Here is a 27,394-nt window from a genome sequence, read left to right on the forward strand (position 1 = left end):
AGCCATAGAAAAAGGAATCTGATATCTCATTCACTGCTCAATAGGGACGCATAGGAACGCAGAGCTTTCTAAATAAGAGTCCCTTCCTGATTGGATTTTTTCAGTTCTGTTATACTCACAGACAATATTTTTACAGTTTTGGAAACTTTAGAGTGTTTTCTATCCTAAGCTGTCGATTTATATGCATATTCTAGCATCTTGTCCTGACAAAATAGCCCGTTTACTTTGGGAACGTTATTTTCCCAAAAATGAAAATAGTGCTCCCTAGATTCAACAGGTTATTAACATGAGTCTTCAATATTCCCAGGTAAGACGTTTTAGGTTGTAGTTATTATAGGAATTATAGGACTATTTCCCTCTCTCTATACCATTTCATTAACCTTTGACTATTGGATGTTCTTATAGGAACTTTAGTATTGCCAGTGTAACAGTATAGCTTCCATCCCTCTCCTCGCTCCTCCCTGGGCTCGAACCAGCAACACAACGACAACAGCCACCATCGAAGCAGCGTTACCCATGCAGAGCAAGGAAAACAACCACTGCAAGGCTCAGAGCGAGTGACGTTTGAAACGCTATTAGCTCGCGCTAACTAGCTAGCCATTTCACTTCGGTTACACCAGCCTCATCGCGGGAGTTGATAGGCTTGAAGTCATGAACAGCGCAATGCTTGACGTACAACGAAGAGCTGCTGGCAAAACGCACGAAAGTGCTGTTTGAATGAATGTTTACGCGCCTGCTTCTGCCTATCACCGCTCAGTCAGATACTTGTATGCTCAGTCAGATTATACGCAACGCATGACACGCTAGATAATATCTAGTAATATCATCAACCATGTGTAGTTAACTCATAATTATGATTGAATGTTTTTTATAAGATACATTTAATGCTAGCTATCAACTTACCTTGGCTTACTGCATTCGCATAACAGGTATTCTCCTTGTGGAGTGCAACAAGAGGCAGGTCGTTAATTGTGTTGGACTAGATAACTGTAAGGTTGCAATCCCCGAGCTGGCAATGTGAAAATCTGTCATTCTGCCCCTGAACGAGGCAGTTAACCCACCGTTCCTAGGCCGTCATTGAAAATAAGAGTGTGTTCTTAACCGACTTGCCTAGTTAAATAAAGATTAAATAAAGGTGTAAAAAAAAAAACTTTTTAAACGGCAAAATCTGTGTCCAAAAATACCGATTTCCAGTTGTTATGATAACTTGAAATCGGCCCTAATTCATCGGCCATTCCGATTAATCGCTCAACCTCTAAAACGAATTACAACCATATAACAAAAAATCAATGTCTGAGAGATTTTTTCATTAAGTTAAATACTTTCCTAGACGCACTCAGATATGTGTATTCCTATTTAGTCTGCTAATACGAGAAAGAACATTTAAACAAAACTTGAAACATATTCAAGTGAGTGCCTGGCTTTTAATATTTTCTTATGTGATCGATGGTTGGCTCCAAGCACGCTTTCATTAATTTCACAAGAGAATAAGAATGGAGCACATTCCTTCCCTTATCAGATATTGTGCAGACCTTTTACATTATTGTCTATGTTTCTAATGGACTGTAACATATTGTCAGATTTTAGGCGTGTGCTTGCTTTATTTTGAAAGATAAGATGGGTGTGAGATAATGCCAGTTGGATGTGACCAACATTCACTTCTTGCACGTCACCAAAACTCTGTCCAAGCTGCTCTTCTTACAGTAACTGGCCACTGGGTGAAATAGTGCAAACTTGTCTTTGCTAAACTGGCCAAGCCAAGCTGTAGGCTTTCACCCTGCGTTACCTCTTACTTTCTCTTCCTGGCACAGTGCTGAACTTGTTTGACCTCTGAGGTTCGCCTCTGAGGTTTTGCAAGGGGTTCAGACTCAGACCCTGTTGTTCCTCCTCCTCCTCTGTAGTTGCCTTTTTAAACAGGAAATAAGTGTGATTTTACAAACATTTATTTATTTATTATTTCACCTTTATTTAACCAGGTAGGCAAGTTGAGAACAAGTTCTCATTTACAATTGCGACCTGGCCAAGATAAAGCAAAGCAGTTCGACAGATACAACGACACAGAGTTACACATGGAGTAAAACAAACATACAGTCAATAATACAGTATAAACGAGTCTATATACACATGTGAGCAAATGAGGTGAGATAAGGGAGGTAAAGGCAAAAAAAGGCCTTGGTGGCAAAGTAAATACAATATAGCAAGTAAAACACCGGAATGGTAGATTTGCAGTGGAAGAATGTGCAAAGTAGAAATAAAAATGATGGGGTGCGAAGGAGCAAAATAAATAAATAAATAAAATAAATACAGTAGGGAAAGAGGTAGTTGTTTGGGCTAAATTATAGGTGGGCTATGTACAGGTGCAGTAATCTGTGAGCTGCTCTGACAGTTGGTGCTTAAAGCTAGTGAGGGAGATAAGTGTTTCCAGTTTCAGAGACTTTTGTAGTTCGTTCCAGTCATTGGCAGCAGAGAACTGGAAGGAGAGGCGGCCAAAGAAAGAATTGGTTTTGGGGGTGACCAGAGAGATATACCTGCTACAGGTGAGTGATGCTATGGTGACCAGCGAGCTGAGATAAGGGGGGACTTTACCTAGCAGGGTCTTGTAGATGACATGGAGCCAGTGGGTTTGGCGACGAGTATGACGCGAGGGCCAGCCAACGAGAGCGTACAGGTCGGAATGGTGGGTAGTGTATGTGGCTTTGGTGACAAAACGGATTGCACTGTGATAGACTGCATCCAATTTGTTGAGTAGGGTATTGGAGGCTATTTTGTAAATGACATCGCCGAAGTCGAGGATTGGAAGGATGGTCAGTTTTACAAGGGTATGTTTGGCAGCATGAGTGAAGGATGCTTTGTTGCGAAATAGGAAGCCAATTCTAGATTTAACTTTGGATTGGAGATGTTTGATGTGGGTCTGGAAGGAGAGTTTACAGTCTAACCAGACACCTAGGTATTTGTAGTTGTCCACGTATTCTAAGTCAGAGCCGTCCAGAGTAGTGATGATGGACAGACGGGCAGGTGCAGGCAGCGATCGGTTGAAGAGCATGGATTTAGTTTTACTTGTATTTAAGAGCAATTGGAGGCCACGGAAGGAGAGTTGTATGGCATTGAAGCTTGCCTAGAGGGTTGTTAACACAGTGTCCAAAGAAGGGCCAGAAGTATACAGAATGGTGTCGTCTGCGTAGAGGTGGATCAGAGACTCACCAGCAGCAAGAGCGACATTATTGATGTATACAGAGAAGAGAGTCGGTCCAAGAATTGAACCCTGTGTCACCCCCATAGAGACTGCCAGAGATCCGGACAGCAGACCCTCCGATTTGACACACTGAACTCTATCAGAGAAGTAGTTGGTGAACCAGGCGAGGCAAACATTTGAGAAACCAAGGCTGTCGAGTCTGCCGATGTGGATGTGGCGATTGACAGAGTCGAAAGCCTTGCCCAGATCAATGAATACAGCTACACAGTAATGTATCTTATCGATGGCGGTTAAGATATCGTTTAGGACCTTGAGCGTGGCTGAGATGCACCCATGACCAGCTCTGAAACCAGATTGCATAGCAGAGAAGGTATGGTGAGATTATAAATGGTCGGTAATATGTTTGTTGACTTGGCTTTCGAAGACCTTAGAAAGGCAGGGTAGGATAGATATAGGTCTGTAGCAGTTTGGGTCAAGAGTGTCCCCCCCTTTGAAGAGGGGGATGACCGCAGCTGCTTTCCAATCTTTGGGAATCTCAGACGACACGAAAGAGAGGTTGAACAGGCTAGTAATAGGGGTGGCAACAATTTTGGCAGATAATTTTAGAAAGAAAGGGTCCAGATTGTCTAGCCCGGCTGATTTGTAGGGGTCCAGATTTTGCAGCTCTTTCAGAACATCAGCTGACTGGATTTGGGAGAAGGAGAAATGGGGGAAGGCTTGGGCGAGTTGCTGTGGGGGGTGTAGTGCTGTTGACCGGGGTAGGAGTAGCCAGGTGGAAAGCATGGCCTGCCGTAGAAATATGCTTATTGAAATTCTCAATTATAGTGGATTTATCAGTGGTGACAGTGTTTCCTATCTTCAGTGCAGTGGGCAGCTGGGAGGAGGTGTTCTTATTCTCCATGGACTTTACAGTGTCCCAGAACTTTTTGAGTTAGTGTTGCAGGAAGCAAATTTCTGCTTGAAAAAGCTAGCCTTGGCTTTTCTAACTGCCTGTGTATAATGGTTTCTAGCTTCGCTGAACAGCTGCATATCACGGGGGCTGTTCGATGCTAATGCAGAATGCCATAGGATGTTTTTGTGTTGGTTAAGGGCAGTCAGGTCTGGGGAGAACCAAGGGCTATATCTGTTCCTGGTTCTAAATTTCTTGAATGGGGCATGCTTATTTATGATGGTTAGGAAGGCATTTAAAAATATATATAAAAAAAACAGGCATCCTCTACTGACGGGATGAGATCAATATCCTTCCAGGATACCCCGGCCAGGTCGATTAGAAAGGCCTGCTCGCTGAAGTGTTTCAGGGAGCGTTTGACAGTGATGAGTGGAGGTTGTTTGACCACTGACCCATTACGGATGCAGGCAATGAGGCAGTGATCGCTGAGATCTTGGCTGAAGACAGCAGAGGTGTATTTAGAAGGCAAGTTGGTTAGGATGATATCTATGAGGGTGCCCGTGTTTAAGGCTTTGGGGAGGCACCTGGTAGGTTCTTTGATCATTTGTGTGAGATTGAGGTCATGAAGCTTAGATTGTAGGATGGCTGGGGTGTTAAGCATGTTCCAGTTTAGGTCGCCTAGCAGTACGAGCTCTGAAGACAGATGGGGGGCAATCAGTTCACATATGGTGTCCAGAGCACAGCTGAGGGCAGAGGGTGGTCTATAGCAGGCGGCAACGGTGAGAGACTTGTTTTTAGAGAGGTGGATTTTTAAAAGTAGAAGTTCAAATTGTTTGGGTAGAGATCTGGATAGCCTGCAGAGTTCTGTCCTACTATCTTTGCAGTAGATTGCAACACTGCCCCCTTTGGCAGTTCTATCTTGTCTGAAAATGTTGTAGTTTGGGATGAAAATTTCCACATTTTTGGTGGTCTTCCTAAGCCAGGATTCAGACACAGCTAGAACATCCGGGTTGGCAGAGTGTGCTAAAGCAGTCAATAAAACAAACTTACGGAGGAGGCATCTAATGTTAACATGCATGAAACCAAGGCTATTACGGTTACAGAAGTCATCAAAAGAGTGCGCCTGGGGAATAGGAGTGGAGCTAGGCACTGCAGGGCCTGGATTCACCTCTACATCGCCAGAGTAACAGAGGAGGAGTAGGATAAAGGTACGGATAAAAGCAATAAGAATTGGTAGTCTAGAACGTCTGGAACAGAGAGTAAAAGGAGGTTTCTGGGGGCGATAAAATAGCTTCAAGGTATAATGTACAGACAAAGGTATGGTAGGATGTGAATACAGTGGAGGTAAACCTAGGTATTGAGTGATGAGAGAGATATTGTCTCTAGAAACATCATTGAAACCAGGAGATGTCATCGCATGTGTGGGTGGTGGAACTAATAGGTTGGATAAGGTATAGTGAGCAGGACTAGAGGCTATACAGTGAAATAAGCCAATAAACACTAACCAGAACAGCAATGGACAAGGCATATTGACATTAAGGAGAGGCATGCTTAGTCGAGTGATCAAAAGGGTCCTGTGAGTAGTGAGGTTGGTTGGAGTCACGGTGATTTAGACAGCTAGCCGGGCCATCGGTAGCAAGCTAGCACAGGATGGAGGTCTGTTATTAGCCACCTTGTGCGTTTCAGTCGGTAGGATTAGTGGGGTTCCGTGTGGTAGAGGGGATGAATCCAATTCGCCAACAAAAACAATAGAAATAATTATAGAGGCCCAAGAAAAAATAAATAAATTGTCCGATAGGTCTATTCAGATAGCAGCCGATAAGACAGCTAACGGTTAGCGGACCGCAGATGGGCGTTCAGGTAGCGTCGCGACGGAGGAGCCAGCCGGATAACTCCCTCGGGTAGATAACGTCGGTAGTCCAGTTGTGAAGGCCATGTGAACATGAATGGGATAATCCAGTGGGCAGCAATTACCCCTCTTTATGGAGAACTTGAATACATGGGTGGACTTTGCCAGGCTCTAATAAGCCTCTCCGGGAAACAAGTAAATCTCAGATGTTTTTAAGTAGTGGGACAGGCGCCAGATTCAGGTCGAAGCAAGCACTCATCCCATTAGCCTGGCTGCCGGACCGATCGACTGACTGGGCCGTGTAGAAGTCTCACCCAGTTCTAATCATTCTTCCTGGAATTTGACTGTGTTCATAAATAATAACACATTTTTGAGCAATTCATCTTTGTTTTGTAAACCTGCCATTTTTATATTTTATTCTTACAATTGGCTGCTGCCAGCATTTCGAGGTGCAAATGAGGGCTCCAACTGCAGAGCAGTGTCTGATTTCCACCCAAATGCAATAATCATAAAGACCCTGCTTCTGGTTCTCTCATGAAATTTTACGGTCTTGGAAGGCATAAACACCCATTTGATTTAGTGTTGTTGCCTGCATTGGAGAAAGATCTAGTTCATCACTTTAAGTGGTGATTGGCAAATACTGCTAAAAGTGGTATGCAGTGAACATGATCTCCATAATATTGCGTTGTACCTGGCCTCTCAGAGCATGAAAGTCACATTGGTCTTCATAAATCTCTAATGCATGATGTATTAATTATGTGCTTATTGGAGTCGTGCTCATTGAAGTTGTAGAATGTGTGAAACAAGCTGTATATCATTTGATATACAGTGGGGTCCATAATTATTGGCACCCTTGGTAAAGATGAGCAAAGAAGACTGTATAAAATAATCAATACCAATACTGAGCTATGTTCCATGCTCAAAACAATTATATTATTTTATAATAATACAATTGCTGAAGTAATAAAATAAGAAATCTAAAAAAAGATATGGGTCAAGATTATTGGCACCCCTGGTTTTAGTACTCCAGCACCGTTGTGAGGATAATGAGACTGAGCCTAAGATGTTTTATGAGATTGGAGAACACATTGGGAGGGATCTTTGACCATTCTTCCAGACAGAATCTTTCCAGATCTTTGATATCCTTCATCCGCTCTAATGGACTGCCCTCTTCAATTCAAACCACAAACCACATGTTTTCAATTGGGTTCAAGTCTGGAGACTGAGACTCTTATGGACTGCCCTCTTCAATTCAAACCACATGTTTTCAATGGGGTTCAAGTCCGGAGATTGAGATGGCCATTGCAACATGTTGATATTGTGGTCAATTAACCATTTGTTTGTGTATTTTGATGTGTGCTTGGGGTTATTGTCTAGCTGGAAGATCCACTTGTGGCCAAGTGTCAGCCTCCTGGCAGGGCCAAACAGGTTTTGGGCTAAAATGTCCTGCAACTTGGTAAAGTTAACCAGGCTATTGATTTATTTAACATTTTTCTTTACAAAATTAAACAGTTTATACTTTGTCAATATACATTTTTATATAACCATCCCCAACTGAGCATAGATAGTTCATTTCCATATTGCTTGACCTAGCAACTCAGAAATCAGTTTGAAATATAGCTCTCCCTTTAATCTTTTCAACAAACAATTGTTAATGGATAATGCATTTTTAAACACACATTCCCTTCACCTCACTGTTTTGAGATGCTGATATGAATTGAGCAGGTGGATGACCTCTTATCAGGCTACACAGCACCCCCTAGATTGGAAGAAACCCGACTAAGTACTGTACTGTTCCTCACTAAAGTACTGTACCGACCCTCGCTATATGAGCCGCTTGACATTTCTCACCAAGTGGCTTAACCCTGTTGGCGTGATACGTAGGGTGTTTCCCTTTCATGCCGGGTCCGCTTCCCTACCCCGCCGTTCACTACAGTATTATAAAAAGCAACCTATAGAACACACAGTCTTGGTCTCCCCTGTTCAGTTATTTGTGTTTTTGGGCTGTTTAATCCCGCATGTTGTTAGAAGAACAGGGTCGTTCCTCCTCAAAAAGCACAAGAGGATTTCGACACCTAAGATACATCTGAAATCGTTTCTGGAGTTGGAAACAGATACGATTAGCATTCCTGAAGAAATATTTTGTTGAAATATAATTCGATTTTTGAGACATTAAGCTAATTGATTGCACCCAAATAAGCTATTTTTTATTCATAGGATTCAGATCATATTCAATAAATACACTGAGTGTACAAAACATTAGCCAGTGTGTCTATGTATGCGGAGGACTCAACACTATACACGTCAGCTACTACAGCAACTGAAATGACTGCAACACTTAAAGAGCTGCAGTTAGTTTCAGAATGGGTGGCAAGGAATAAGTTAGTCCTGAATATTTCAAAAACTTAAAGCATTGTATTTGGGAAAAATCATTCACTAAACCCTAAACCAACTAAATATTGTAATAAATCATGTGAAAATTGACCAAGTTGAGGTGACTAACTATCATGGTCAAAACATATTGATACAATAGTAGCTAAGATGGGGAGAAGTCTGTCCATAATAAAGTGCTGCTCTACCATCTTAACAACACTATCAACAAGGCAGGTCCTACCGGCTCTAGTTTTGCCGCACCTGGACTACTGTTCAGTCGTGTGGTCAGGTGCCACACAGAGGGACTTACGGAAATTGCAGTTGGCTCAGAACAGGGCAGCACGGCTGGCCATTGGAATTTTAAACCTGTCCAAATAGAATACTCTGTCCCTGTCAACTTCATCCATAGATAGACAATCTCTCAAGTTTCACCTGATCATTTTTTTGAAGGCCATGTCAAGGATGGAATGTACGAGAGCAAGGCAGGATGAAAGATCTTAAGCCCTGAGTCAGTAGACACAAAGCTGTACCATAACACAGAGCTGTTGGACACAATACAATCAAAACACACTGGGAAGCCTTGTTGATGTTGATTTTGCTCCTGCGAGCTTGAGTGGGAAGTGGAGACGGCAAGATTCCTCATCATTTCCCAAACACAAAACAGTTTGGGGATTTGGGAGACGTTGACAGCATAGAGCCACTTAATTCAACTATTTGAAAACACACAACTTCAAATGTGCTTACATCAACAATGAAAAGATTTGTCTACAGATTTTAACTGTAAACATGGGCTTTACCAGTCCTACAAATAGCTCTGAAAAATATTTAATGTCTTCTGTTCCATGAAAATGTATGGAATACTCCCCCATTTGTGATCCAGATGAAAGCGGGATTACTCTTCTCTCTTTGTCTGCTGTGTCCAGTGTGTTAACAGGGTTACAAGTAGAGGTTGACTGATTAATCGGAATGGACGATTAATTAGGGCCGATTTAAACTTTTCATTACAATCAGAAATCTTGCAACCTTACAGTTAACTAGTTCAACGCTCTAACCACCTGCCTCTCATTGCACTCCACGAGGAGACTGCCTGTTACGCGAATGCAGTAAGCCAAGGTAAGTTGCTAGCTAGCATTAAACTTATCTTATAAAAAACAATCAATCATAATCACTAGTTAACTACACATGGTTGATGATATTACTAGTTTATCTAGCGTGTCCTGCGTTGCATATAGCATATAATCGATGCGTATCATTGCTCCAATGTGTACCTAACCATGAACATCAATGCCTTTCTTAAAATCAATACACAGAAGTATATATTTTTAAACCTGCATATTTAGCTAAAAGAAATCCAGGTTAGCAGGCAATATTAATCAGGTGAAATTGTGTCACTTCTCTTGCGTTCATTGCACGCAGAGTCAGTGTATATGCAACAGTTTGGGCCGCCTAATTTGCCAGGATTTTACGTAGTTATGACATAACATTGAAGGTTGTGCAATGTAACAGGAATATTTAGACTTATGGATGCCACCCGTTAAATACAGTTCCGTATTTCATTGAAAGAATAAACGTCTTGTTTTCGAGATGATAGTTTCCGGGTTTGACCATATTAATGACCTAAGGCTCGTATTTCTGTGTGTTATTATGTTATAACTAAGTCTATGATTTGATAGAGCAGTCTGACTGAGTGATGGTAGGCACCAGCAGGCTCGTAAGCATTCATTCAAACAGCACTTTCGTGCGTTTGCCAGCAGCTCGTCGCTGTACTTCAAGCGTTGCACTGTTTATGACTTCAAGCCTATCAACTTCCGAGATTAGTCTGGTGTAACCGATGTGAAATGGCTAGCTAGTTAGCGGGGTGCGCGCTAAAAGCGTTTCAAACATCACTCACTCTGAGACTTGGAGTGGTTGTTCCCCTTGCTCTGCATGGGTAACGCTGCTTCGAGGGTGGCTGTTGTCGTTGTGTTGCTGGTTCGAGCCCAGGTAGGAGCGAGGAGAGGGACGGAAGCTATATGTTACACTGGCAATACTAAAGTGCCTATAAGAACATCCAATAGTCAAAGGTTAATGAAATACAAATGGTATAGAGAGGAATAGTCCTATAATTCCTATAATAACTAAAACTTCTTATCTGGGAATATTGAAGACTCATGATAAAAGGAACCACCAGCTTTCATATGTTCTCATGTTCTGAGCAAGGAACTTAAACGTTAGCTTTCTTACATGGCACATATTGCACTTTTACTTCCTTCTCCAACACTTTGTTTTTGCATTATTTAAACCAAATTGAACATGTTTCATTATTTATTTGAGACTAAATAGATTTTATTGATGTATTATATTAAGTTAAAATTAGTGTTCATTCAGTATTGTTGTAATTGTCATTATTACAAATCAATTTTAAAAATTATTGGCTTTTTTTGTCCTCCAATAATCGGTATCGGCGTTGAAAAATCATCATCGATCGACCTCTCGTGTGTAGTGGTGCTGTCTCTAGTGTTGGGTTTCCCAGCAGTGTATCTATAATCAGGTTATTTCCAGGGAGGCCTGAGATCAGATCTTCAGTCATTTGTGCTGTCTCCTAATTGGCAAACTTCCCTTTATAGTGCACTACTTTTGACCAGGTCCCATAGAGCTCTGGTCAAAAGTGTGCACTACTTATGGATTCAACTTTCTACTTATGCTTATGGATTCAACAACATCATTTTTAATCAGCTTACTGTTGATCATTACATTTGTTTGACATACATTTTAGATAGCTTTGAGTTATATTAGTATCTGACTAGTTTACTTGCCGGGGCGGCAGGGTTGCCTAGTGGTTAGAGTGTTGGACTAGTAACCGAAAGGTTGCAAGTTCAAATCCCCGAGCTGACAAGGTACAAATCTGTCGTTCTGCTCCTGAACAGGCAGTTAACCCACTGTTCCTAGGCCGTCATTGAAAATAAGAATTTGTTGTTAACTGACTTGCCTAGTTAAATAAAGGTAAAATATTTTTTTTTAAATAAATAAAAATGATTAGGAAATGGACTGGTACAGTGAGTTACTAGGTGAAAAATCTGTCGATGTTCCTTTGAGCAAGGTGTATAACCCTAATTGTACCTGTAAGTCGCTCTGGATAAGTCGTTTCCTAAATGACAAAAATAAATAAACAAGCATTTTGAATATGGGTATTTCCATGTAAAAAAAATCCCCATAAGCATTAACATTAACATAGGAGCATATCAAATTTGGTGTCAAATGAAAGCTAAGAGTCTGTATTTGTGAGAAATGACGGCATATATCAATGTTTCTACCATTCTCCATCCCAAACATTTGTAATAAACAAAAGGTTTTGATTTCTGGTCAAACAGATGGAAAAGGGCTTAGAAACCATCTACCAGAAAAAGTCTTAAAAGGTTTTAGAAATACATAAAAACACTAATATTAAGACCCCTGTTAACTAATATCAACATTTATATTTCATTTTGTTGAAATGATGAGCCTTCTGTAAGTTAAGAAATAATGCCTAGTGTCATTCTGTTACCAAAAACCCACTAATCTTAAAGATATTTTCAAATTTAAATCCCTCATGAGGAGTAAGGTTAATGAAAGTTCACAGAAGTTACAAGTAAAGGTAGACCTACCAATTAGTTAAAGTGTTTTACTGATAACAATTTGGTTTATGATATATTAAGTGATTAAAACACATAATTCTGTTACCAAATCAGTAACAGAATGACCCCAAAATCTGTAACAGAATAATTGCAACTGAATTGGCTACCATGGGAATGCCACAGATGTCTCAAAGTATTGAGGGAGCGTGTAATTGGCATGCTGACTGCAGGAATGTCCACCAGCACTGTTGCTGAATTTAATGTTAATTTCTCTACAGTAAGCCGCCTTCCACGTCGTATTAGAGAACCTCCACATCCTGCTTCACCTGCGGGATCGTCTGAGACCAGACATCCTGGACAGCTGATGAAACTGTTGGTTTGCACAACCAAATCATTTCTGCACAAACTGTCAGAAACCGTCTCAGGGAAGCTCATCTGTGTGTCGTCCTCTCCAGGGTCTTGACCTGACTGCAGTATGGCGTCATAACCGACAAACATTTTCTGTTTACATTTTTTAAAGTAGTCATTGTGCACAGAGTTGTATGGTTTGTTTAAATTTGCAATCAATGTTTTTTGTTTGACATACTTTTAAAGTGAAAAATCATAGTCTCAGTGTCATTCTGTTACTGTGAATTGCCCATATCTATCGGACTTTACAAACAACAGACAGATTTACTGAAATTATTATCATTATCTGATCATATTTTTTAACACCAAAACATCAACATTAATGTTTGTGTTTTTTTGACCTGAACCCACCTCCCTTCAGCAACCAATCACAGCCTGTTTACTAGTTTCACCCTACCATGACTGAGCACCAAACTCCACCACCCCAACAAACACCCCCAGGGAGCACACTCAAGCACAGGGGGCTACCTGTTTCGTAACAGAGGGAAAATAAACAGCATCCAAACATGAGTCCCTGTGTAGCCCCAGTAGACATGCTTTATAGTAGCTCAAAGACCATGGAATCCCCAGCCAGCCAGCCGCCCCATTAGTGTCACTATGTCAGAGCATTGTGTTCTTACTTCGCTCTTATTTATAATGTAATCTCCCTACAGCCCCTTTAGACTAGGGCTCTCCGTACTTCAAGTTGGAGAGTATTGGAACCACACTGCAGGTTCAGTTGTGTAATAGATAAAGCCAACCGTGTTAACAAGAACATTTTAACTATGAAATTGATAGGCTGTATACTGTGTATACCCCAGATATTGGTTTTCTCTACAGACATAGCAGTGATATTAAAAGCATCTTGTGCGGTCAACACTGTGTTGCGACCTCACGTAAGGCCTATGCGGTCAAGTCATCATGTGCCAATGCCAATCGCCTACGCACCTTGGGTAGAACGCAGCGCTAGGTGGGCAGAGTATGGGCCAAAGCAGCCTGGGAGGATGCCAATGTGGCAGGCTGCAGTCATCTGGGCTGTATATTTATGGCAGTGGGCACAGCAGGGTGGGTCTGTGGATTGGGTGTGGGCTTGTTGATTAACAATGTGGTAACACCGTGGTGAAAGAGGCCATTTTAAATGCGTTTACAACTACAGTATGTGTAAGCTCTTGCATTTCATGAAGGTGCCTATGAAAATGTCTACTGTGCTGCTACTACTACTACGTAATTACTATTTAAGATATTAATAGTAAATTCAATTATAACTTAAAAAAATTATAAATAAGCTTTCATTTCACCTTTATTTAACCAGGTTGGCAAGTTGAGAACAAGTTCTCATTTACAACTGCAACCTGGCCAAGATAAAGGAAAGCAGTTCGACACGAACAACACAGAGTTGCACATGGAGTAAAACATACAGTCAATAACACAATAGAAAAATAAGTCTATATACAATGTGAGCAAATGAGGTGAGATAAGGGAGGTAAAGGCAAAACAAAGGCCATAGTGGTGAGGTAAATACAATATAGCAAGTAAAACACTGGAATGGTAGATTTGCAGTGGAAGAATGTGCAAAGTAGAAATAGAAATAATGGGGTGTAAAGGAGCAAAATAAATAAATACAGTAGGGGAAGAGGTAGTTGTTTGGGCTAAATTATAGATGGGCTATGTACAGGTGCAATAATCTGTGAGCTGTTTCCAGTTTCAGAGATTTTTGTAGATCATTCCATTTATTGGCAGCAGAGAACTGGAAGGAGAGGCGGCCAAAAGAGGAATTGGTTTTGGGGGTGACCAGAGAGCTATACCTGCTGGAGTGTGTGCTACAGGTGGGTGCTGCTATGGTGACCAGCGAGCTGAGATAAGGGGGGACTTTACCTAGCAGGGTCTAGTAGATGACCTGGAGCCAGTGGGTTTGGCGACGAGTATGAAGCGAGGGCCAGTCAACGAGAGCGTACAGGTCGCAGTGGGGGGTAGTATATGGGGCTTTGGTGACAAAACGGATGGCACTGTGATAGACTGCATCCAATTTATTGAGTAGGGTATTGGAGGCTATTTTGTAGATGACATCGCCGAAGTCGAGGATCGGAATGTCATGCCCTGGTCTAAGTATTTTGTGTTTTTCTTCATGTATTGGGTCAGGCCAGGGTGTGGCATGGGGTTTTTGTATTGTGGTGTGTTTTGTCTTGGGGTTTTGGTGTGTATGTATTGGGATTGTAGCTAGTGGGGTTATCTAGCAGGGTCTATGGCTGTCTGGAGTGGTTCTCAATCAGAGGCAGGTGTTTATCGTTGTCTCTGATTTAGGCAGCCATATTCTTTGAGTTTGTCGTGGGTGATTGTCCTTAGTGTCCTTGTTCCTGTCTATGTGTTAGGTTACACAAGTATAGGCTGTTTCGGTTTTCGTTACGTTTATTGTTTTTGTAATGTTTGTTATTTGATTCGTGTTTTACGTTCGTTATTAAATATGGATCGCAATCTACACGCTGCAGTTTGGTCCGACTCTCCTTCACACCTAGAAAACCGTAACAGAATCACCCACCTGTTCCCATGGAAGGCGATCCCTTCCCGCCAGGATCTCCTCCCATGTGTAGCACGTAAAACACGAATCAAATAACAAACATTACAAAAACAATAAACGTAACGAAAACCGAAACAGTCTATACTTGTGTAACCTAACACATAGACAGGAACAAGGACACTAAGGACAATCACCCATGACAAACTCAAAGAATATGGCTGCCTAAATATGGTTCCCAATCAGAGACAACGATAAACACCTGCCTCTGATTGAGAACCACTCCAGACAGCCATAGACCCTGCTAGATAACCCCACTAGCTACAATCCCAATACATACACACCAAAACCCCAAGACAAAACACACCACAATACAAAAACCCCATGCCACACCCTGGCCTGACCCAATACATGAAGAAAAACACAATACTTAGACCAGGGCGTGACACGGAAGGATGGTCAGTTTTACGAGGGTATGTTTGGCAGCATGAGTGAAGGATGCTTTGTTGCGAATTCTAGATTTAACTTTTGATTGGAGATTTTTGATGTGTCTGGAAGGAGAATTTACAGTCTAATCAGACACCTAGGTATTTGTAGTTGTCCAGAGTCAGAACCGTCCAGAATAGTGATGCTGGACAGGCGGGCAGGTGCAGGCAGTGATCGGTAGAAAAGCATGCATTTAGTTTTACTTGTATTTAAGAGCAGTGGGAGGCCACGGAAGGAGGTCTGGAAGGTTGTTAACACAGTGTCCAAAGAAGGGCCAGAAGTATACAGAATGGTGTCGTCTGCGTAGAGGTGGATCAGAGACTCACCAGCAGCAAGAGCGACATCATTGATGTGGCACACCCATAGACTGCTAGAGGCCCGGACAACAGGCCCTCCAATTTGACACACTGAACTCTATCAGAGAAGTAGTTGGTGAACCAAGCGAGGCAATCATTTGAGAAACCAAGGCTATCGAGTCTGCCGATGAGGATGTGGTGATTGACAGAGTCGAAAGCCTTGGCCAAGTCGATGAATACGGCTGCACAGTAAGCACTTAAGTAATAGCTTTCATATGGTAGACACTCAAAACGAAATAGCATCGCATCACTGTTTAGACATAACGTTTTATCTCAGATTCCCTCTTTCAAAAGAATTCTAACACTTTCATTGAACATAGAGATGTCAGTTGGACCAGCGCCAGCTATCAAAATCACCCTCCCTCTCTTACTCGCTCAAACGCTAAAGCAGCGGACAGAATATGAATAAATCTGCTACATTCAAATGTATCTGAAATGCATCCAAACACATCAGCAACCGTTGTTTTCTATACAGTAGCTTAGTAACTAACACAAGATAGATATTGGTCTCCCTACAACATACAAGTGTCAAGTTTCTCGGAAATGCAGCCTTACAACAGGCTACACCTAGGTTTCTAGTGAACCTAAGGTTACAAATCAACTGTCAAAATGTAGTTCAATCATGGCCTGGGATAGTCTAGCGGTTAGGGCTACTGCACATATATAAGCCTACCCTGTATGTGTGCATTGGATTCTGGCCCAAATAACTCAATCGACTGATTTTAGTTACACATAATTAAAAAATCCCCATAAAATCAGTCAGTTTAAGCTAGATATATCAGAGCTAGAGATTTGAGAGAGATTTGCGTTGGCTGCGTCTCAATCCACCCCATCTGCCAATGTCGGCCTTCTGCTGCGGGAGGTGACCGAGCTACAGCGGTGTTTGTCAGACCATGAGACATCACAAAAATCGGTATTCTCACAGAAACGTCTTAACATTTTGCCTACAACCTGTTATGACCACTCTATGGAAAGGGGAGACTCTCATGAACATGGTGGTGTTCTAGACTTTGCTCTATGACCCCCAGAAGCGTCTGAAGGTAACCCATACAAACGAATGGAAGTATTGGGGTAGTTTTTTTGCCCCCCCAAAAATATAGTGTTAAATATGTGTCAAATATTTCCTTACCTTTCTTATGTCTCCTAGAATAAGGACAGTCACTTCAAAACCTTATTCCTTATGATTTAAAAAAATATTATATTTAGCCATTCAAATGCGTTTCTATGAGCTATAGTAGTAAAAGCCTAATTTAATATTTTATTGGAATACCTAAAGGGGTATTCAAAATCCAATAGCTAAATGATCCATGGTATGACATCTTTAAACAATTCCATATATTAACTTATATTAGCCCCTCCCCCCAACGGCTTAGACTTTTAGATTAATGGATAGCATAAATAGGAAACAAATAAAATAATAACAGTAGGCTACACCAACATTAGTTTCCATTCATGCAAAGTGTCAGGTAAATTGCCACAGTAGATTTGCTGTGATAAACAAGGAAATACTTTATTTCAATTGTACGTAATGCTTGTCAAATAGATAAATCAACCTTGGTCTTTCAAAAAGGACTAAGTTGTTCCGATGATAATACCAAACAGAGGGCGAAGGTATCTTAAAATAATTTGGTTGCAAGCGGGAATAAGAATACTCCAACATCATCTTTTAGGGAGCAGTGTATATTCAACAATCCCTATCCCAGTCTGCTGTCCCCACATGCTTCAAGATGGCCACCATTGTTCCTGTTCCCAAGAAAGCTAAGGTAACTGAACTACATGACTTCTGTCATCATGAGGTGCTTTGAGAGACTAGTCAAGGATCATGTCTCCTCCACCCTACCTGTCACCCAAGACCTACTTCAATTTGCTTACCACCCCAATAGGTCCACAGACGATGCAATCGTCATCACACTGCCCTATCCCATCTGGACAAGAGGAATACCTATGTAAGAATGCTGTTCATTGACTATAGCTCAGCATTCAACACCATAGTACCCTCCAAACTCATCATTAAGCTTGAGGCCCTGGGTCTGAACTAGAGGTCGACCGATTAATCGGAATGGCCGATTAATTAGGGCCGATTTCGAGTTTTCATAACAAATGTATTTTTTATATACCTTTATTTAACTAGGCAAGTCAGTTAAGAACACATTCTTATTTTCAATGACGGCCTAGGAAAGGTGGGTTAACTGCCTTGTTCAGGGGCAGAACGACAGATTTTCACCTTGTCAGCTCAGGGGATCCAATCTTGCAACCTTACAGTTCACTAGTCCAACGCAATAACGACCTGCCTCTCTCTCGTTGCACTCCACAAGGAGACTGCCTGTTACACGAATGCAGTAAGCCAAGGTAAGTTGCTAGCTAGCATTAAAGTTATCTTATAAAAAGCAATCAATCACAATCACTAGTTAACAACAGATGGTTGATGATATTACTAGATATTATCTAGCGTGTCCTGCGTTGCATATAATCTGACTGAGCATACAAGCATACAAGTATCTAAGTATCTGACTGATAGGCAGAAGCAGGCGCATAAACATTCATTCAAACAGCACTTTCGTGCGTTTTGCCAGCAGCTCTTCGTTGTGTGTCAAGCATTGCGCTGTTCATGACTTCAAGCCTATCAACTCACAAGATGAGGCTGGTGTAACCGAAGTGAAATGGCTAGCTAGTTAGCGCGCGCTAAAAGCGTTTCAAACGTCACTCGCTCTGAGCCTTCTAGTAGTTGTTCCCCTTGCTCTGCATGGGTAACGCTGCTTCGATGGTGGCTGTTGTCATTGTGTTGCTGGTTCGAGCCCAGGGAGGAGCGAGGAGAGGGACGGAAGCTATACTGTTACACTGGCAGTACTAGAGTACCTATAAGAACATCCAATAGTCAAAGGTTAATGAAATACAAATGGTATAGAGGGAAATAGTCCTATAATTCCTATAATAACTACAACCTAAAACGTCTTACCTGGGAATATTGAAGACTCATGTTAAAAAACCCTAACCCTAAAAGGAACCACCAGCTGTCATATATTCTCATGTTCTGAGCAAGGAACTGAAACGTTAGCTTTCTTACATAGCACATATTGCACTTTTACTTTCTTCTCCAACACTTTGTTTTTGCATTATTTAAGCCAAATTGAACATGTTTCATTATTTACTTGAGGCTAAATTGATTTTATTTAAGTATTATATTCAGTTAAAATAAGTGTTCATTCAGTATTGTTGTAATTGTCATTATTACAAAAAAAAATACCAAAAAAAACCGCCGATATAATCGGTATCGGCCTTTTGGTCCTCCAATAATCGGTATCGGCGTTGAAAAATCATAGTCGGTCGACCTCTAGTCTGAACCCCACCCTGTGCAATTGGGTCCTGGACTTCCTGACGGGCCGCCCCCAAGTAGTGACGGTAGGAAACAACATCTCCACTCCACTTATCCTCAACCTGGGGCCCCACAAGGGTGTGTTCTCAGACCCCTCCTGTACTCCCTGTTCACTCACGACTGCATGGTCAATCATCAAGTTTGCAGACGACACAACAGTGGTAGGCTTGGTTACCAACAACGACGCGACAGCCTACAGGGAGGAGGTGAGGGCCTTCAGAGTGTGGTGTTACCTCAATGTCAGCAAAACAAAAGAGATGATCGTGGACTTCAGGAAACAGCAAAGGGAGGAGCACCCCCCTATTCACATCGACAGGACAGCAGCGGAGAAAGTGGAACGTTTTTTAAGTTCCTCTGTGTACATATCACCGACAAACTGAAATGGTCCACCCACACAGACAGTGTGCGGAAGAAGGCCCAACAGCGCCTCTTCAAACTCAGGAGGCTGAAAAAATGTGTCTTGTCACCAAAAACACCCACTAACTTTTACAAGTGCACAATTGAGAGCATCCTGTCGGGCTGTATCACCGCTTGGTACGGCAACTGCACTGCCCACAACCGCAAGGCTCTCCAGAGGGTAGTGAGGTCTGCACAACACATCACCAGGGACAAACTACCTGCCCTCCAGGACACCTACAGCACCTGATGTCACAGGAAGGCCAAAAAGATCATCAAGGACAACAACCACCCGAGCCACTGCCTGTTCACCCTGCTATCATCCAGAAGGCGAGGTCAGTACAGGTGCATCAAAGCAGGGACCGAGAGACTGAAAAACAGCTTCTATCTGAAGTCCATCAGATTGTTAAACATCCACCACTAGCACAGAGAGGTGGCTGCCTACCTACAGACTTGATTTCATTGGCCACTTTAATAAATGGAACACTTGTCACTTTAATAATGTCACTTTAATAATGTTTACATATCTCACATTACTCATCTCATATGTATATACTGTATACTGTATCCTTCGCTCTATTCTTTACTATCTATTGCATCTTAGCTACTCTGTCACTGCTCATCCATATATTTTTATATTCATATATTCTCATCCCATTCCTTTACTAGATTGTGTGTATTAGGTTCTGTTGTGGAATTGTTAGATATTACCTGTTAGATACTGCCGCACTGTCGGATCTAGAAGTGTTTCACTACACTTACAATAACATCTGCTAACCATGTGTATGTGACCAATAGAATAAGATTTGGTAATGAGGTGACCAATAATGGTTACTATTGAGAAGCTGGGCATCCTGAATTTAGAGCATATTGATGGATTAACGAGACATCAGCTGGCGATAATCTAGTGCTATCGATGGTATAGGCCCCTTGTTATTTTTATTATATTCCAATACATTCTGAAGGCCTCCCATTTGCCTATCCATTGGCACATAATGAAAGGTGTGAAAACCGATAGATTACTTTTTGTTTCCATGGCTGAGCAGATTTGTGCCATCAGTTGATTGACAGCTAATTTAACAGTTTGTTGAACAGCTAATTTCACCATTTGCGCCAACCCTGTCTCTTTAATCAAACGACAATGTTTTGGTCATTATTATTCAAGAATCTGGCACTTTGCCACACCCATGTGTTAATGTTAAAATCCTCCCACTGCTAAATGGCATATTGTTAGACCTAGCCTATATTGTCATTATCCTTTGTGATCATTATATTATACAAGCCTATCATGTTTTGCTGACGAGCACAGACTGGGGCATTCCACCTCAAAAAGCACAATAAAAAGATTGTTCTGAAATTGTTTCTGTTAGAAACAGAAAATGTGCATTCCCACAACATTATTTTATTGAAATAAAATGTGATCTCTGAGAAATGAAGCTAATTGATTGCACCCAAATTGGCCATTTTAATTAATAGGATTCCTATAATAGTCAATTAATATATAGTACCTCAAATCCGATTTGGACAAAACTTATATCTAGGTATGCTACTGCATTGTATGCAAACACCACTTTCAGCTGCCAACATGCGCCAATTCTAAATATTTCTTCAGCCATTCAAATCCTCCTGCAGCAGGACTATTTTCCTCCTGTACAGGGTGGCTTGAGAAGAGGTGATGATCAAGTATGGTGCTTATGCCAATTCTGTAAATGCTATTAAGTTTAATGTAAATCTTACACGAGGCATAACACAGCATATCCTGTAAAAGATCAGTGCTGCTCTGGAACACAGACACAAACAGTGTTGCTGCTGTTCCGTTCAGTCAGTCTGACCTTTTCCCTGACTCAGTGTCCTCAAGTCTGGTAGCACCACGTGCCCCTGGCAGTCGACTCCCTCGCCCAAATCTTTCTCTCTCTCTTTGGCTCTGCCCTTCTCTCTCACATCCTATTGCTCAGGATCGTTAAGAGACTTCCGGGTATTAACAAGTGGAATGGGTTTGGGTGCATCGTACAATTGAATACTGCAGTAGATGTGTAGCCGTTGAACCTGTCAGGTTTTCTAAGGGTTTCACGGTAACAGCTGATCTTTGTACTGTTCAACATTTTTCTGACTCTATAGACAGGAAGGGCAGCCCTCCTGTATCTGTCAAGAACAGGTTCGACCACTGTGGGCCTTACTTTTGCCGCTTTTGTGTTATCTGTACATCAGGGGAAAAGGGATTGGGATAAGCTATCTCGCGTGCTTAGCTCTGAGCTGCAATGTGTGACGGACTATTCTCTTGCTGGCTGTATTCTGGGCTGAGCAGTCATCTGTGCTGTGTTAATGCATACTCACTGTTCATCTGAGGCGGAAGGAATGGGAGCCCAGGGCTTGTCTGTCTCTGTCTGCTTTGCCAGGCTCTGGAACACAGACACAAACAGTGCTGCTGCTCCGCTCGGAGTCAGTCTGGCCTTTTCCCTGACTCAGTGTCCTCATAAGTCTGATAGCACCACATGCCCCTGGCAGTTGGGTCCCTCGCCCAAATCTTTCTCTCTCAATTTGGCTTTGTCCTTCTTTCTCACATCCTATTGCTCACCCCCACTCCCAATTTCTCTCTCATCCCCTCTCTCCCAATCTCTCTTTTGTTCTCAGTCCCATCCCCCCTCCCCCTTGTCTCGCCTTTTCATGAATCCATCTCTTCACTCAGGGAAGTATCTCTGATCCTCGCTCCCCTTGTCTTTTTGCGTCATCATGACACAGATGGTCGGGGCAGCAGGTTTTTTTAGCAGTCAGACGTTATGGGACATCAGTGCTATAGAATTTTTGTTTACATAAGATCCATATCTGCCCATTTAATGAATGAAAACCGGTATCCATTCAGGATTTAAAATGGGGATGCACAGCTTTGCAAAACGGCTGGCAATCCTCCCCATGCAGGGTCATTCTAAATCTCCTGTGATGTTTTGCAGCCATAGAGAGCATGGCTTGCTTCGAAACATCTAAATGATTCACGATAATGGCTACATGTAGTAAATTATGGCTGGAACAAGACACATGCAATATTTATGCTTGTTCCTCCTCAGTTATTGCATATGCAGCGCTTGTGAGATCGCTCGTGTGTGTTTGTCTCCCCCTGTAGATCAGTCAAGGTAATGTCCCAGGTGTTGAGAGTGCTTCACTGGCCATGGACACAGAGGAGGGAGTGGAGGTGGTGTGGAATGAGGTGCTCTTCAATGACAGGAAGGTCTTCAAGGCACAGGAGGTACGTAAGACAGAAGCTGTGCACCCTATTCCCTATATAGTGCACTACTTTTGACAAGGGTTCATAGGACACTATATGGGGCATAGGGTGCCAATTGGGATGCAGACAGGGTTTCGATTGTCAATGGATATATGTTCCATTCAGAGGAGGCTGGTGGGAGGGGCTATGGGAGGACAGGCTCATAGTAATGGCTGAATCAATGGAACGGGGTCAAACATGGTTTCCATAGTTCGATGAGTTTGATACCGTTCCATTTATTTCATTCTAGCCATTACAATGAGCCCGTCCTCCCATAGCTCCTCCCACCAGCCTCCTCTGGTTCCATTCTATGTACTTTCATTCTCCAGAGAAAGCTCACCAATGGAAGTAGAAGTCAATGAATTATAAGTGCATATTTTGGCGAACCATCTATTACTGTACATACAGTACCAGTCAAAAGCTTGGACACCTACTTATTCAAGGGTTTTTTCTTTATTTTTTAAAACTATTTTCTACATTGTAGAATAATAGAGAAGACATCAAAACAATTAAATAACACATATGGAATCATGTAGTATTAAATCAATCAAAATATATTTTAAATTTGAGATTCTTCAAAGTAGCCACCCTTTGCCTTGATGACAACTTTGCACTCTCTTGGCATTCTCTCAACCAGCTTCACCTGGAATGCTTTTCCAACAGTCTTGAAGGAGTTCGCACATATGCTGAGCACTTGTTGGCTTCTTTTCCTTCAGACTGTGGTCCAACTCATCCCAAACCATCTCAATTGGGTTGAGGTTGGGGGATTGTGGAGGCCAGGTCATCTGATGCAGCACTCCATCACTCTCCTTCTTTGTCAAATAGCCCTTACACAGCCTGGAGGTGTGTTGGGTCATTCTCCCGTTGAAAAACAAATGACAGTCCCACTTTGCGCAAACCAGATGGGATGACGTATAGCTGCAGAATGCTGTGGTAGCCATGCTGGTTAAGTGTGCCTTGAATTCTAAATAAATCACAGACAGTGTCACCAGCAAAGGACCCCAACACCATCACACCTCCTCCTCCATGCTTCACGGTGGGAACCACACATGCGGAGGTCATCCATTCCCCTACTCTGCGTCACAAAGACACAGTGGTTGGAATCAAAAATCTCAAATTTGGACTCATCAGACCAAAGGACATATTTCCACTGGTCTAATGTCCATTTCTTGTGTTTCTTGGCCCAAGCAAGTCTCTTCTTATTGGTCTCCTTTAGTAGTGGTTTCTTTGCAGCAATTCCGCCATGAAGGCCTGATGCACGCTGTCTCTTCTGAACAGTTGATGTTAAAATGTGTCTGTTACTTGAACTATCAAGCATTTATTTGGGTTCCAATTTCTGAGGCTGGTAACTCTAATGAACTTATCGTCTGAAGAGGAGGTAACTCTGGGTCTTTTTTTTCCTGTGGCGGTCCTCATGAGAGCCAGTTTCATCATAGTGCTTGTTTGTTTTTGCGACTGCCTTGTTAAAAGTTCTTGAAATTCTCCTTATTGACTGACCTTCATGTCTTAAAGTAATGATGGACTGTCATTTCTCTTTGCTTATTTGAGCTGTTCTTGTCATAATATGGACTTCAGTAAGGCTATCTTCTGTATACCAACCTTACCTTGTCACAACACCTTGTCACAACACAACTGATTGGCTCAAACGCATTAAGAAGGAAAGAAATTCCACAAATTAACTTTTAACAAGGCACATCTGTTAATTGAAATGCCGTCCAGGTGACTACCTCATGAAGTTGGTTGAGAAAATGCCAAGAGTGTGCAAAGCTGTCATCAAGGCAAAGGTTGGCTACTTTGAAGAATCTCAAATATAAAATATATTTTGATTTGTTCAACACTTTTTTGGTTAATACATGATTCCATATGTGTTATTTCATAGTTTTGATGTCTTCACTATTAATCTACAATGTAGAAAATAAAAAAAATAAAAACCTTGAATAAGTAGGTGTGTCCAAACTTTTGACTGGTAGTGTATGTACTCAAACCTCTCCCCACCCCATCTGTTTTTCAGGAAAAGATAAAGGAGATGTTTGAGAACCTGATGCAGGTTGAGCACCCAAATATAGTGAAGTTCCATAAGTACTGGCTGGACATGAGAGAGAGTCAAGCTCGGGTATGTCTGCTATCTATACTGAACAAAAACATAAACGCAACATATAAAAGTGTTGGTCCCATGTTTCATGTGCTGAAATAAAAGATCCCAGAAATGTTCCATACTCACAAAAAGCTTATTTCTCTCAAATGTTGTGCATAAATGTGTTTACATCCCTGTTAGTGAGGATTTCTCATTTTCCAATATAATCCTGACTGGTGTGGCAAATCAAGAAGCTGATTGGCAAGAAGCGTGCAATTGGCATGCTTGACTGCAGGAATATCCACCAGAGCTGTTGCCAGAGAATTTAATGTTAATTTCTCTACCATAAGCCGCATCCAACGTCGTTTTTAGTGAACTTGGTAGTACGTCCAACCGGCCTCACAACCGCAGACCACGTGTGACCACGCCAGCCCAGGACCTCCACATCCGGCTTCTTCATCTGCGGGATCATCTGAGGAGGGAAAGAGGGGTGCTGAGGAGCATTTCTGTCTGTAATAAAGCCCTTTTGTGGAGAAAAACACATTCTGATTGGCTGGGCCTGGCTTCCAAGTGGGTGAGCCTATGCCCTCCCAGTCCAGCCATGGCTGCACCCCTGCCCAGTCATGTAAAATCCATAGATTAGGGCCTAATGAATTTATTTAAATTGACTGATTTCCTTCTAACTCAGTAAAATCTTTTAAATTGTTCCATGTTGCGTTTATATATTTTTTCATAATAGATCATTCTCACTCACTCTCGGGAAATGTTTCTCTCCCTTCATCTCTTGGTTTGGTCTACAGACTGATAGTATCTCTTTCTGCCTATCTGTTGGACAGGTCATCTTTATCACAGAGTACATGTCCTCAGGAAGCCTAAAGCAGTTTCTCAAGAAAACCAAGAAAAACCACAAGACCATGAATGTCAAGGTCAGTGTCTCTCCCATAGGGGAAATACCCTCTGACATCTGTGACACTCGTCAGTTAATGACATACTTGTTGATTCCCACAGTACCATGAGTTGGGTTGTGTTCAGTAGGGAGAAAACATTTGAAACGGGGAGGTACTACCTGAACTGTCCAATAAGAACACAGATTTACATTCTACGTTTGAAAACGTTTTTCTACCTTGTGCCCTACTGAGCACATCCCTGATCAGACATTAGAGAATTATACTTTGGTAGTTCCATTTGTCGGTCAGCTCCGTATGGAAAAAGTGGTAAACAAGTTAGGTCCAAATAAATAGATTTTCACAAAGTCAAATGTATTTATTATATTAGAGGTTTCGTGATGCTTTTATCTAAACCAAAGTAGATCATGTAAAGATTGTTCAATACATCACTTGGGGTCTCTATAAGCTTCAATATGAGATCCTAAACCTAGATTGAAAGTGCATCATTGTAGCTGTGTGGGCTAATATAGACAAAATGCTTGGAATAAGTTGAACCAATGGCCATGTGGTAAGTTGAGCCAATAGCAAGTTGAGCAAATTGAAGTGTTTTCTTCCCAGGCGTAATGCAAGGCATTGTTGCTGGGATATGAGGTAACAACAGGGCCTGGCCTATGTTAAGTGTTTGTTAGGTGTTAAGCCTGTGTTAAAAGATGCTTACAGTTATTTAAAGGCAAAAAAGCGAATGTGGTTGTGTTGAATTGTGTTTGGGAAATAAAAATAGACGTGGTTTTTAAAAAGGTAGTGGTAATATTAACTTACCCTGTCCTGCTACTCACTAGGCAGGGTAGCCTAGTGGTTAGAGTGTTGGACTAGTAACTGGAAGGTTGCAAGTTCAAACCCCTGAGCTGACAAGCTACAAATCTGTCATTCTGCCCCTGAACAGGCAGTTAACCCACTGTTCCTAGGCCGTCATTGAAAATAAGAATTTGTTCTTAACTGACTTGCCTGGTTAAATAAAGGTTAAAAAAAAAATTATAATAATTTTAAAAAAATACCCAGGGTAAGTTTGTGCCAATTGGGGACAAGCTATGTTTTTAAAACTGTAATGTTTACAGGAATTCTGATTATTTCCAGTGATACACAACATCCTGAAATATATGTAAATATCTTTGTTATAAAGAACACTATATTTCCCTTGACGGAGAGATGCTGAATGTAAAAAATGGCTAAACTTAGCCCACTCTGCCTTACAACACAGCAATGGGGGAGTTTGTGCACTATAGCGCCCTCTACTGAAGAACATTAGAATCAAGCTTGGCAAGGCCAATGAACGTGATTCACTCCTTCAATTCTTCCGCTCTTCACCTTGAGCTGAGCAGAACAATACAGGCAATTCTTAAACAAACATTGGAATGTGACATTTATCAGGCTCGCTCGTCCTTCTGGACATTGTTTGTTAAAGTTTGGGAACTAGTTTTGTGAAGTTTCCTTTCAATTTGTTGTTTATTATTCTGCCTGTTTAGCCTCGCTAACTTGTTGTAATCAGGGTTGGTTAGGTTACCTTTTAAATGTAGTCCATTACATTTGCTAGTTACCTTTCCAAAATTTGAATCAGTAACGTCATTTTTGGATTACCCAAAAGCAGTAACGTAATCTGATTAGTTTCCATTACTTTTGGATTACTTTCCTCTTAAAAGGCATTAGAAGAAGACAAAAAAGGATCCATCAAACGCATTTGGTGTCATCATCATAGTGGTCTCTGACTTG

The 27,394-nt window shown here is 41.7% G+C and overlaps 1 protein-coding gene across 2 annotated transcripts in view; it reads left to right on the forward strand.

Annotated features, from left to right (window-relative positions):
* LOC112215692 (nuclear receptor-binding protein 2) overlaps window positions 1–27,394 on the forward strand; it is a 75,283-nt gene that overhangs the window by 33,991 nt on the left and 13,898 nt on the right. For both annotated transcript variants that reach the window (XM_024374955.2, XM_024374956.2), the window contains exons 2-4: window positions 22,526–22,648; window positions 24,678–24,779; window positions 25,577–25,666. In XM_024374955.2, the coding sequence (XP_024230723.1) occupies window positions 22,526–22,648; window positions 24,678–24,779; window positions 25,577–25,666 (315 nt within the window). The remainder of the gene's footprint in view (window positions 1–22,525; window positions 22,649–24,677; window positions 24,780–25,576; window positions 25,667–27,394) is intronic.

The sequence above is a fragment of the Oncorhynchus tshawytscha genome, linkage group LG16 (genome assembly GCF_018296145.1).
Source record: "Oncorhynchus tshawytscha isolate Ot180627B linkage group LG16, Otsh_v2.0, whole genome shotgun sequence".
Classification (NCBI taxonomy): domain Eukaryota; kingdom Metazoa; phylum Chordata; class Actinopteri; order Salmoniformes; family Salmonidae; genus Oncorhynchus; species Oncorhynchus tshawytscha.